The sequence below is a fragment of the Pelobates fuscus genome, chromosome 11 (genome assembly GCF_036172605.1).
Source record: "Pelobates fuscus isolate aPelFus1 chromosome 11, aPelFus1.pri, whole genome shotgun sequence".
NCBI lineage: Eukaryota > Metazoa > Chordata > Amphibia > Anura > Pelobatidae > Pelobates > Pelobates fuscus.
In genome coordinates, this window is record NC_086327.1 from 80,654,955 (window position 1) to 80,669,045 (window position 14,091).

Here is a 14,091-nt window from a genome sequence, read left to right on the forward strand (position 1 = left end):
AAACATGGTGGATCTTGTAACCCTATTGTAAACCCCTCTCTAACCTCAACTCCCCTTTACTCTAACCACTTCTAACTTTATCTTACACACAGTATGCATTTACACAGCTGCATACACTCACTATACATGACATGCGCATTGTCGTCTCTTTGGCCTATTCCTGTTATAACCAATTCTAACCTTCAATAAACACAGACACAAGAATTATTTGGCAAAAATATTCCACGACTTTATTAAAATTGTAAAAATATATATATATATGAAATAAGATATAAATTTAAGAGGTCATTGTCACCAACGCTTGAAAAGACATCCACCCAATTAACATAACTAAATACCCAGACAATGACCTCAAAACATCTTTACATAATACATCCTTATAACACTGTAGCATAACATAAATAACATTAACATTAACACAGCCACCCAGGGCAACCATTTCCAATTGTAGGGGCATACCAAGACACCCCTACGCTTTACCATAGCCACCAAGGGCATCCCTTTCCACTGTAGGGGCATACCAAGACACCCCTACACCATTAACCCAGCCACCAACGGCATCCATTTCCAGTGTAGGGGCATACCGAGACACCCCTACACCCCCAGGTTCGTAGCTACCGCCGAGCTCGAACCTACCACCAAATCTAAAGGTGTTCCTCCTGACCTATCCCACTTACCAAAAACCGACCTACCCCCAATTAAACTAAACCATCCCCCGCCGCCGTGACAAAACGGGAGAGTCATAATTTGTAGCCATTAACCCACTAAATTAGGGAGGGTGGGCGGGACAGCTAACAACAGGTAAAGATTTCAAATTAAAATGGAACCCAATTTTAAAATGGTGAATATTTATATGCCTAGGCCACTCCCCTTTTACCAATTAACCAATCAAGTCACACTCCTCCATAGGCCTGCCTCCTGGCTCTGTCAAGGCCCATTCCACCTAGCTTTGCTTATTCCATGGGCTTCATTACAAGTGGAAATATGCACATAGATACATATGCAGTTATCAAACATGAATATGTTTTTTAGATGTTTTTAGGCCTGCAATATCCAGTTTAATTTCATTATGCTTATTTATATGCCTTTCATTGGGTTGGGGGCCAGGGGGTGCCATTGTGTGTATAGGCATCTGACATGTAAAACAGGTCCTGCCAACACAGGAACAGCAAGGGTAAACACAGGATCACTGCGGCTATCTCTCCCTCACTAGCTAAAGTCAAACTGTGTAGTACAGGGGTCCTCAAACTCCGGCCCCCCAGATGTTGCTGAACTACAACTCCCATGATTCTCTGAATTACATAGATAGCCAGAGAATCATGGGAGTTGTCATTCAGCAACATCTGGGGGGCCGGAGTTTGAGGACCCCTGGTGTAGCAGAATCAATCCTCTTATTTTCTGGTGCTGGGAAAGACACTCAGGATCAAGAACCGGACTGAACACGTTGGTATGTGGTGACTCAGAAATGCAAATTTTGGCAGAAACAAACCTCCATGTTAATAGTGATTCATAGGTTTATAATGTAGTATAGAAAGGTTTAACGTATATTTACTGTCTGCCAAGCACAGAGCTTTGGTTCCATCATGCTGAACATCTCTCTGGCAGTGTCAAGCTAGGTTTTAATAAAGTTGGGTTGAGATGAAAAAAGTGAAATACTCCCTACGGATTTAGTCAAATTTTCAAATATACTGCTCTGCAATGTCTACATATTATAAAGTAAATTTTAATAGTCTTCATTTAGCTGTCACTTTTTTATCCAGGCACAGTTTTATTAAAGCATAACGTGATGCTGTCAGAAATATTCTAATACTGAGCCAAAGCCAGCAAACCAAAAACGCAATATTGCAGAACTGTTAAATCTGACATATTATTAATATAAAGATGCAAAGCAGGTTATTTGAACATTTACTTAAATCATATAAAGTTTTTTTTTACTTCTTCATTCACCACAATTTTATTATAATTTAGATCAATGCCAATAGGATATCTAATTTTAAACCAAATCCAGCATTAGGTTCACAACAGGAAACAACGGTTCTAGTATCCATACATGGACACTAACAAAAAAAAATTGCTATAAAACATAAGATCATTTAAAATCGACTCTTGACCACAACATTTTTAGCACTTAAGAACGGGAGCATTTTCAGAATTTTTGCTCTGTTTGTTCAACCATAATTTACCTTGAAGGTCAAGTGGAGTAGCAAAATAGCATTACTTTTTTTTACTATACTACCCAGTTATACATTTTCTTAGTACACGTGTATTTTTACGGACACTATAATCACCAAAACAACTTTGGCTTAATGAAGCAGTTTTGGTGTATAGATCATGTCCCTGCAGTCTCATTACTCAATTGTCAGTGATTTAGGAGTCCACTTCCCTCCCTAAACACTTCTGTAAATGTAAGAACTAATGTTTACACTTCGTTATTGTTAATCCTGATTAATTTAGAATTTCTCATCTCCTGCAATGTTAATAGTGTCTAGAACTTGCAGGAGCCATTTGCGTGTGACTAAAGTGCAGGGAATAAAAACTTTAAAAGTAAGTTATTATCTGATTGACAAGTAAACCATTTTTTCATGCAAGCTGTGTGACTTACAGCAAGGGGAGGTGTGGCCAGAACTGCTTAACAGAAACAAATGTAGTTTATCTCCTAAATGGCAGAGAATTGAGCAATAAGACTGCAGGGGCATGATCTATACACAAAAATCACTTCATTAAACTAAAGTTGTTTTGGTAAATATAGTGCCTCTTTAAATACATATTTAGGGATGCAGTTGGGTTAAGGCTAGGGTAGGGTTTCTTTAATTTGAGTTAAGTTTCTGTTTTGTAGACAGTTAGAGTGAAGCTATGTGTCTCTATGAAAATTATTACTCCAGCACTATCACAGTCAGTATATTACACATATGGTGCCATTAAATTAATAGCCCTGTACAAAAAAAACTTCTACAAGCTGAATTCCTGTCAGAGATCAATGAAGACATTCTGCTTCTTCATAACAGCATCTTTTACATCAATATCAAACAAAATATACTACATTAAGATCCTATTACAATCTCTGCATTCCCCTCCAGAGTCCTAATCTACACTCCTACTGTGCAGGAGACAGTCCCTGCAGCAGATTCACAGCAGATGTGAAATAATGGATAATGAAATAAGGAAAAGGCAGACGTCCAGTAGTATTGTGGTAGTAATATTCAACCATGTGTTTCCCTAACTATCCTCTTCCTACAGTCTGCAACCTTTGTCTTTTCGCAGCTCAGCTTACACGGATTTCAGTGGTTGAGTATAATGGGAGGCAAAAGCCAGTCTAGGAACAAATTGAAAGAAAAAGATGTGTCTAAGGAAGCAACACATATTTTATTTCTTTTTATCAAAACTTAATAGAATTGAGCAATTACAAAAACACAGCAAAGAGTTCAAAATCTATCAAAATGGGCATAAATTGTGTTGGTGCCAATAGTATCCCTCTAAATCTCTGTAGTGGTTTACTAGGAGATGAGTTTGGGAGAAGAAAGTCCACTGTCTCTATTTTCCCACCACCTATACTAACAGGGGGAACTGAAAATTGCAGTAGCGGCCTGGGAGTGGTCTCCCATTCGTCCTAACATTCCAGAACACAGCTGTACTGTGCCATTAGGTCTGGTTGTAGCATTTTTGCCATCAAAAAGGCTTTTTTTTTAGACAGGTAAACCAAGCGCCATTCTGTAAATAGCAAATGGTGTTGCAGTTTTTATAATCTGCCATAGAATTGAAGCAAAGTTATGCAAGTTAGTGAAGGGCAATTTTGGCATAACTGTGCTGTGATGCAAAACAAAGTTATAAGGGTCTTTAAGGAACATTTTTTTCATCATGCACCAGCACAAACATTTCTTCAAACAGGTCAACGGATGTTTAGTTTATTTTGTTGTTCATTTTTGTATATTACTGCTGATGAAAATGTCCGGAGAAAACCTAAAAAAGTGACAATGCTATTGGCTTTTATTAGAATATTTTTACAGTATTCTGGAAATGTTGTGGAGACACAATATTTCACATCTGTGGTGTTTGGGGGCAATTGTTTAAAAAATAAATTGCCTTCAGATTTGTAAATATGTTTACAAAAATTGCACAAAAAATTATCATTCACCCTCCAACATGGCTACAGGGTTCTTCAAATGTCATGGATTGGGCTGACCAGTCAGGCATTCAGTCACGGACCGAGGGCCCAGCACCGGGAAGGTACCTGGCACCCCACCCAGCGTGCTGTCAGGTTTTGTTTAAATGTACTTCATCATCACCCAGTGGATCCACTCCATCAGTAATCTTAAATCTTAAAGGGACACTATAGTCATGCAGACCACTTCAGCTCAATGAAGTGGTCTGGATGCCAGGTCCCTCAGGTTTTAACACTTCAGATGCAAATATAGCAGTTTCAGAGAAACTGCTATGTTTACATTTGGGGTTAATCCAGCCTCTAGTGTCTGTCTTCCGAACAGCCACTAGAGGCGCATCTGAGGCACATTTTGCCTCCATCGCACAGAGCGTCCATAGGAAAGCATTGAGAAATTGCCGCGCATGTGCATTCGACTCCACTGACGTTGGACGGGGGAGCTGACGTCGGCAGGGGGGAGGAGAGGTCACCAGTGCCGAGGGAGCCCAGCGCTGGATTAGGGTAAGCTGCTGAAGGAGTTTTAACCCCTCCAGCGCCACGGGAGGGGGATCCTGAGGGTGGGGGATGCTTTGTTTTCCTGACACTATAATGATCCTTTAAATACTCAAGTAAGAAAGTATATTACCAGAGAAATAATGTTTTAATTAACGGTAACAAAAGGGGTGCCCAAAAGGTAGTTTCAGAGATGTTTTAAAACTACAGCTTCTATGATGCTTTTTCATTCTAAAGCATTCTAAAGACATGGGAGTTGCTGTTTTACAACATCTGGGGCATCTACCTTTTGGGAACCCCTGGGAACACTGGTTTTGACTAGAGTAACATTTCCTATCCTGGACCCTCATCCAAAAAAGTAAAAAAAAGAAAGCAGTAAAACTCACCTTCCTTTCCAGTGCTGAAGTCATGTTCTCTCTCAGCCTGGTCTTCTTCTGCTGACATCACTCCTCCTCGATTAAGAGGGAAGGATGTCAGGTAGGGTGGGATAAGGGTTAAGCCATGCAGCCATTGGCTGTCTGTCCCCAGCATGCTGTGCCTGCTGCCGACATATGCCAAATATGCACAGAATTCACATTAGCCAGCCCAGAACTCTTGTTCATGGCTGGCTAATGACGTCCTAATGACTCTTCTGAGGTGGAGTTACATCTCTGATCATGGTGCTTGCAGTAACTCTTTCAGATAAACATTCAGCTCTAACATCACGTGAGTGAACGTACAAAGAGAATCCTTCTCACTTTACCAAACCGTCATCTGTGTCTTATATTTTAAGATGACATATAGTTTATGAACACATTTAGTCTTTAGTTAAACTTAGCTCTAAAAACGTGGCTTCAGTACTTATTAAAAAATATTTAATATAGTGAGTCTTTCAAATATACAGGAGTATAAGTTGGAACCACTGAGCCCCGTTGCAAGAATAAAAGATGGGTCCCATTCGTTGCTCTCCTCTAAGTTGAATTTGTGTGGCAGCTGAGTGTGATTGTGTGTGGGCTTAACAGAATGTAATTATTATTGTTGGTAAGTGTTTTGTATGTTTGGAGTTTGCTCAGTGTAATTATTGAGTGTGAGTGCTGGCTGAGTGTGATTGTGTGTGGGAGTGTGACTGAGTGTTTGTTGTTTGTTATTGGCTAACTATGATTTTGTGTGAAGTTTTCTTTGTGTGTTTGCGTGGCATTTTTTTGTGTGTAACTAACATTTAAAACTGTTTTTAACCCAATTTTCTTACTTTTCTGCAGAAAGGGGGTATAGATGGTTCAATTATAGTGGTTTAGCAGAATATGATCCATGATGGTCATGTGGTGCTGCTGACTGCACCCCTCCAGTTGGTGCAGACTACATTAAACACTCTTAACCCCTTAATGACACAACTTCTGGAATAAAAGGGAATCATGACGGAATATATCCGTCGTCTGTCCTTAAGGGGTTAAGGGCTTATTAAATGAGTCTAAGCATTGCCACAGTGATTAGGTGTTAATGCTCTGACTCATTCACTGAGTACCGGGATTGTGAGAGAGCCATAGAAGTGTGTACCCTGTAGTAATTTAATTGTTATTACGTGTTTTGCTATATAACATTTGGGGTCACAGGTTTGTGGGGTCACAGGTTTGAAAGGTTTGTAAGATCTTTGTGTATGGGGACTAAAAGTAAGTTGAACTCTTTATATAACTGGTTAAGGGAAGGGGGATACATTTATATAGCTATGGTGTTTCCCCTATAATTTTAGGAATGCATGTTTGTATTCCTAATGTTAGAGTTTTCCTTTGGCATATGCAGTGTTATTCACAAACTCTGAATTGACATAAATTAAATCCAAATGGCATAATTAGCCAAGTCATGACTATGGTTAAATTGTTTCCAGATTCTTAAGTTTTCTATTCAGATTTATTAAAGTTTGTGTAAAATCTGAGTTTAGTGAATATCTAATTATGTATCTATCTATCTATCTATCTATCTATCTGTTATCTATCTATCTATCTATCTATCTATCTATCTATCTATCTATCTATCTGTTATCTATCTATCTATCTATCTATCTATTGATGTATCTATCTGTATGTCTGTTTATCTATCTATCTATCCATCTATCTATCTATATGTTTGTCTATCTGTCTGTCTATCTATCTATCTGTCGATGTATCTATCTATCTATCTATCTATCTGTCGATGTATCTATCTGTCAATGTATCTTTCTGTCTGTTTATCTATCTATGTCCATTGCCATTATGTAATAATGAAACTGTCTCTATCTTCATCTCTTCCTGTCTGTCACACTTCCCTTCATGTCTGATTACCTGAATTTATGACCATTCTATCCTGCTGTGATCTGTGAATTTCTACACTATCACTCGGTGGTAGATGTCTTGTTTCGCTGATTATTATTACTGTTCACTTGACAAAGGGAAGCTGTCACTCTTTAAAGCCCATCACACAACCTGTATATTTGTCTGATAAATAACATGAATATAATATTCCCACAGTGAAAACATGCTATCACATTCTCAGTTATTTTGCATTATAAAAAGGATGAAATACAGAACAAAATGTTAAAAGAAAAAAAAAAAGAATCAGATTTCCAGAATAAATAATGTGTTGATAACTTAAATTTAACGTACAACTGATGGCTGAAGCTTTTGTTGCAGTATAAGTTAATGTATAATTGTATGAGCTCATATTCAAGACCTAAATAATATCTATAATATATCTGTGCATGTGTGTATGTGTGTGTGTGTGTTAATGCCTTCTCAGGTTGTGCATTTGGATCCAGTCAAAGCAGAGGAGGAAATAATTACGCTGCCCATACAGACTCCGTATTATGATATGTCAGCATCAGACAATGCCCCCTACTGTGAACAGAGGGTAAGACATGTGTATACCATTTGTGTGTGGATATATGCATACATGCACCAACGTATCATGAGAATGTCATGTTCACCCTATATACTGACATTTATCTGCCAACCACTACAATAGCAAAATGTAAAAAAAGTCTCATAAAACCTAATTTCCACATAGAAAAAATAAATACAAAATAAATACCATAGTTTAATAACACTATCATGATACTTTGATAACAGTACATTCTTAAAACAAAACGACAACACAACAACACATACATTTTTATATTTGTGCAGCACTATGCAGAACTTATCAATCCTCGTTCATTGTTTGATTTTTTTTTTATTTGTTATTAGCTATAGTTATAAGATCTATATGACTGTTACAAGCAGATATGGCCAGCTGTTGTAGAACTCTCATAATGCTAGTTTATTTGGCTACCCCTGTTTTACTGTAGAAAATTAGCTCAGATTGAACACCTACTTGTTATTTTTGAAAATCTATTTAGCCCAAAAGTTATTTTTTTATTATTTACACCAGCAGATCAATGAAGCCAATAATAATAAATAGTATAATGCCTGTACTTGGTTTGCAAACAGCAGATAGCTCACACTATTCTTACATAGTCTTAGATTTCTACACACTACTTATGTCGCAGTCTGCCCCCTACATTTAATACAATTCATCTCTCGTGGAATGTAAGTTTTGTCTGTTTTCTTTTCGCACAATGACACACATAGAAGTACAATAAAATACATAAAATGGCTGCCTCCCCATTTCTCATGCTATGCAACGTAGCGTGAGGGCAAAAAAAGATGAATGGGAGTAATCTGGCCACTATAATTAAGAAGGACCCAGCACAACATCTTCTATAATCCCACATGCCCTATGCTGTCATGTTCAGTGTTGAACAGAAGAGAAAAATTGAATAACATCTATACTTATTTTAACATAAACTGAAAAGGAAGGGGCTGAGAAGAAGGGGAAAAAAAGATAAGAAGGGAGATGGTGACTGCCAAAAATGTATCTGATAAGAGAGTGGAATCATGTGGAAAAGGAGTGAAAAGGAGAAAAAAATACATAGTGTGTCAAACCTGCCCAGTGTCTCACTTTTTCTGAGGTTTTTCTTAAAACACAGTGTAGGCATAGAAAATGCTCCAGATAGAAAATGGCACTGTTATGGATAAAGTTGGGTGTGGTGAAGGCTTATGGCTAGGTTGGCTTAGGGTTAGGTACTTGTATATGAAATTAAGCCATACTCATAGTATTGTATGCTTTACTGTAGCATTAGTAAAATTAAAATAAGACATCTCATAGAAAATAACAAATACTCCAAAATCTAACCAAGATCTAAACCTCTAAAAACTTGCCAGATGTCATATTGTTACCTATAAATGCACATGTGTGAATTTCATGATTTGTGTTAGCGAGTATAGAGCTAGTGTCAAATTGGCCTACTTGGATGATGGGTTGCCTCCATGGGCTTCCGCAGGGGGGGGGGGGGGAGATTTAGCATACATGGCAATACCGGCACCAACCAGTAGGTGGCTGTGTATGATTTGAGGTAGGGATAGGAAGCTACATCTTATCCCTGCTTCTCTCTTCTGACTGCAACTGCAGGGGAGCAGCACATGCAGCCAGCAACTTCCAGCCTGCAGAGACAGCCTACAGATCAGGTAAGTGAGGGATGTGGGACAACTTACAGATCAGGTAAGTGAGGAATGGGGTATCAGCCTACAGATTAGGTAAGTGAAGGATGGGGCAACCTACAGATCAGGTAAGTTAGAGATGGGGGATCCACCTACAGATCAGGTAAGTTAAGGGGGGTGGGAGGGAGGCAGCCTATAGATCAGGTAAGTGAGGGATGGGGTTGCAACCTACAGGAAGGGTCAGCAATGAGCAGGAAGGTAAAGTAAGAGAAGGAGCAGAAAGGAGAAGGAACAGAAATGAGCCGGAAGGGGCAGCAAGGAACAGAAAGGAGCAGGAAGGGGAAGCAAGAAGCACAAAGGGTCAGCAAGGAGAAGGAAGGGGCAACAAGGAGCATGAGGGTCAGCAAGGAGCACAAAGTGTCAGCAAGGAGAAGGAAGGGGCAGCAAGGAGCCGGAAGGGTCAGCAAGGAGAAGGAAGGGGCAGCAAGGAGCAGGAAGGGGCAGCAAGGAAAAAGAATGGGCAGCAAGGAGCACGAGGGTCAGCAAGGAGCACGAAGGGTCAGCAAGGAGTAGGAAGGGTCAGCAAGGAGCTGGAAGGTAGAGCAGCACAAAGGTAAAGTAGAAGGAGCAGAAAGGAACAGAAGGGATCATAAAGGGTCAGCAAGGAGCAGGAAGGGACAGAAGGAGCAAAAAGGTAAAGTAGGAGAAGGAGCAGAAAGGAGAAGGAACAGAAATGAGCAGGAAGGGACATCAAGTAGCAAGAGGAGAAGGAACAGAAACAAGCAGGAAGGGACATCAAGAAGCAGAAAGGGTCAGCAATGAGCTGGAAGGGCAGAAGTAGCACAAACGTAAAGTAGGAGAAGGAGCAGAAATGAGCAGGAAGGGGCAGCAAGGAGCAGGAAGGGTCTGCAAGGAGCAGAAAAGGACAGAAGGAGCACAAAGGTAAAGTAGGAGATGGAACAGCAAGGAGCAGGAAGGGGCAGCAAGGAGCGCAAGGTAAAGTAGGAGAAGGAGCAGAAAGGAACAGGAAGGGACAGCAAGGAGCAGAAAGGGCAGAAAGGGGCAGCAAGGAGCACAAAAGTAAAGTAGAAAAATGAGCAGAAATTAATCAGAAAGAGAAAGGAGCAGAAAAACACAAAAGGAGCAGAAAGGTGAAGGAGCCAAGGAGGAGAGAAGACAGTGTCAGAATAAAAAGAAGACTGTGTCAAATTAAGGAGAAGAAAAGGAGATTGGAGCAGGAAGGACAAGTGAAGTGAACCCTCCACTTTATTCTGGACACCACATCATAAGGCTTTGGTACCTGGGCCTGGTAGGGAAACTTTGGACCTTCTCATCTCCCCAGGTAAAAAAAAAATCAGTGTTAATGTGTTCACTTTTATTTACGGAGTGTCAGGAAGCAGAGAGAGCCGCTGTGCCACTGATTGGCTAGAGTGGTCAGATGGCACTCTAAGCCAATCAGTAGCTCCCCATTCATAAAAAAGTAAAATATGTTTATGAACCGGGATCTAGCGATTGGCTTAGAGCGTAAGCTGACCACTCTAGCCAATCTGTGGCACCCATGCCTGATGTCAATCTGCACTTCCGGACACTTTGTTTCAGAAGCCGAATACCACTGAGCAACCTGGAGATCTGGAGGTTGAGGAATCCTTTGGGGTTAAACCATTTGAGAGCTGTTTTACCCCTTAAAGGAAAAAGAGCGCCCAAGGGTGTCCTGGCATCAAAGCATTTTCATTTAGATGAAGTTATTATGGTGACCAGAATGTTCCTTTAATTTTCTTAAAGGAATTCTATAGTATCAGGAAAACAAACATGTATTCCTGACACCAGAGTTGTGAAAACGCTATTCACCCTGGCTTTATGTGATAATGACTATGCCTCTTCCCTTTCACTGATAATGTCAAAAAGGGACCAAGCATGGATGTCATTATAATTATGCCCCCCCCCCCCCCCCCCAACCCCGGAAAAATTCCTGCGGACGCCCATGGTTGCCTCTATTTGAGATGGGTAGGCTTTTACATTTTGGAATGGTTTGACACATCCATTTTTATTATTAGATATTTTCACTGACTAAGTGTGCTGATACCCGTGATGTATCAGGACTACCTTCTACGATGTGTGCTTCTGTGCATTTTTATTGCTGTTCGCTGTTACTTCACAAAGAAGGTGGGTAGACTGATCACAAAGAGGGCTCTTTACCTCTAATACCCACTGATATGAGGTGTATATCAGGCTTTGAAGTCTATATCTGAGGTTGGGATTGTATCTTTAAAGGGACACTTTAAGCACCAGAACCACTACAATTTAAGAAAGTGGTTCTGGGGCAAAGAGTCTTACCCAATAGGCCGAGCAGTGTAAACAATGCCTTTTCTGAGAAAGACAATATTTACACTGCTGCCTAATATCACCTCTAGTGGTCATCACTCTGACAGGCTCTAAAGAGACTTCCTGGTTTAGGTTCTTCAAAGATTCCATGACCGACTTTCAGAGTCTCCACATACTGCATTTTGACACAAAACTCTCCCCATTGAGATACCTTGGCTGAATGATGAGATGCTGATTGGTCAACAGTTAGGGTTGCAAACTTTTTTGGGAGGGAAATACCGGTCATGCTCATTTGCATAATTCATTATATATGCGTGACATTGCAGGACATTACCTGATGTTCTGTAAAATCTAGTGAGTAACATAAGAGAAAAGAAACTTTTGGAATGGGTACATTAACTCACAAATGAACTATTTAGAATACTAAATGTCTGACTGCACGTATAGCATTGTGTATGTGTGCCAGCATGTGTGTCTGAATGACTGTGAGTATAATAGCGTGATAGCAATGTGTCATTGTCTAAGTGTCCATCACAACGAGTGCATACTATTGTCTGATTGTGTTTATGTCATTGTGTGTATACTTTGTCCAAGTTTGTGCATAACAATGTGCGCATACTTTGTCTCACTGTGTGTAATTGTGTGTATACTTTGTCTAAGTGTGTGTATAACAGTGTGGATAGCAACGTGAAAGTGGCAGTGTGTATATAACAATATGTGTACCTGCCATGTATGATAGAGCTGGATATTTTCCATTTCTCTCACCACTCTTCCAGAGTCCCATCGGAGAAAAATACCAGCCTTTGCATTGCTGGTATTTTGCAATATCAGCACTGGCCAGACAGCCTCGAATATTGGCTGTGCCAGTAAAATCCTGGACAGATATTCAGGGTGTGACAGCTAGTCACAGGCTGTGATTGCCACGCATGCTCACTAGCCCAATCCATTCTTTCCTACTGGAAAACATAGGATTGGCTGAGATAATCGATATTGATGACTATATCCAGTGGAGGTAGGGCAGCTGCGACGAGACCAGAACACAGAGGCACAAAAGGTGAGTAAAATGTGTCATATCTTACTTCTGCTATGGTCTGAAAATCCACATAGAAAGGGTCACACTCCAGCATAAGAGCATAAGGAATTCATCCTTGGATTCCTAACGCTATAGTGTTCCTTTGAGAAAGAGTAATTTAAGGGTAATGTTAGGGTAATGAAAAAAATTTAAAAGGTAAAAGCGCACACCAAAGGGTAAAAGTTAGTTACCTGTAATCTGATATAATAACTGGTAACTGATAGTAGATTTTCCTTCCCTTTGTACGGAGAATATGTTCAATAATACATGGTACAGTTTCCCTATACAGAAAATATAAACATACAACAGAACATAGTGTAATCTGTATATAATCCACAATAGTATGGACATTTTTTAGCTGAAACCACTCACACTTTTTTGAGCCGTTTCGAAGTTGGCTCAGAACTTATAGCGCCTTTCTGTCACTTTCAAGGACATAGGAAACTCTTCCTTCTTTCAAATGGATCCAGTTATTGCAGTAACCATCTAGTGGAAAGTTGGAGTCAGGAGCCAGGAGTTGAAGACATATTAGCAAAAATGTATTACATATAAAACAAAATAAAAAAATGCACAAAGCATTTCAACCATTTACATATGGTCTTCCTCAGGTGCTGTTCAACATTACAATGAGCATGGTACCATTTATATATGCTATAACATAGATACTTAATTATATAATTTGTTACACATTTAACAAAACATCACACCCATTTCCTTATATGGTTCGGAACGGATGTGTAATGCCACCTCCAATATGGCTACACATCTGGTTTGGACATCTCTAGTGCCAAATCCATACATCCAATCTATCATCATGAAAAAAATATATAAAACACACAAAATAAACATTGAAACAAATTCAATGCTTCTCACTTCCTATCCAAGACATCCATCACGAGATAGGTCACTCGTGGGTGTCTCGGTTGATGGGGAAGCTAAAATCCGCTTCACTGGTCCAGCGCGTCACTTCCTGTGACGTGCGCATTCCATAATACGGTCTGTCGCGTCACTTCTGGTTTTGTCGAGTTGCGGCGGTATGTCCCTTTTCTCCTTCCATAATTTCTTAAAGTTCTCATAGTTCCCACATGAGGCCAGAGGGGCCATTTTCAAAGTGGTATAGTAGTCCCATATAATAATAGAAATGCATATATATGGACAAGAAAAGGAGAGGAACATATACAGAGGGGGAAAAATAAATGTTTTAGTCTTATCATACATTAAAGCCATATAATTATATACCTAAATTGCAAGAATAGTATAAAAAATATTTAAAAGTGCATAAGCCCAGCAACAAGGTGTTTAACATCTCAAATTCATATAAGACACTCTATAAAATTATTTATATTTAGCAGCAATTATTTAAATAAATAAATAAAAAATAAATATATAGACAAACAAATTCTAAAAAGTCTTAATTATAAAATATTATTAAGTGTTAAGTCCTTTTGAAATTAGAGTTGCACATTTTTTTTTTTGTTTTATATGTAATACATTTTTGCTAATATATATTCAACTCCTGGCTCCTGACTCCAACTTTCCTCTAGATGGTTACTGTAATAACT

The 14,091-nt window shown here is 39.4% G+C and overlaps 1 protein-coding gene across 7 annotated transcripts in view; it reads left to right on the forward strand.

The window, feature by feature from the left end:
* Positions 1-14,091, forward strand: part of NECTIN1 (nectin cell adhesion molecule 1) — a 333,749-nt gene that overhangs the window by 267,598 nt on the left and 52,060 nt on the right. For 5 of the 7 annotated variants that reach the window (XM_063436432.1, XM_063436436.1, XM_063436437.1 and 2 more), the window contains exon 8: positions 7,397-7,507. The exons of the other annotated variants lie outside the window; for them this stretch is intronic. In XM_063436432.1, the coding sequence (XP_063292502.1) occupies positions 7,397-7,507 (111 nt within the window). The remainder of the gene's footprint in view (positions 1-7,396; positions 7,508-14,091) is intronic. 7 annotated transcript variants of the gene reach the window in all.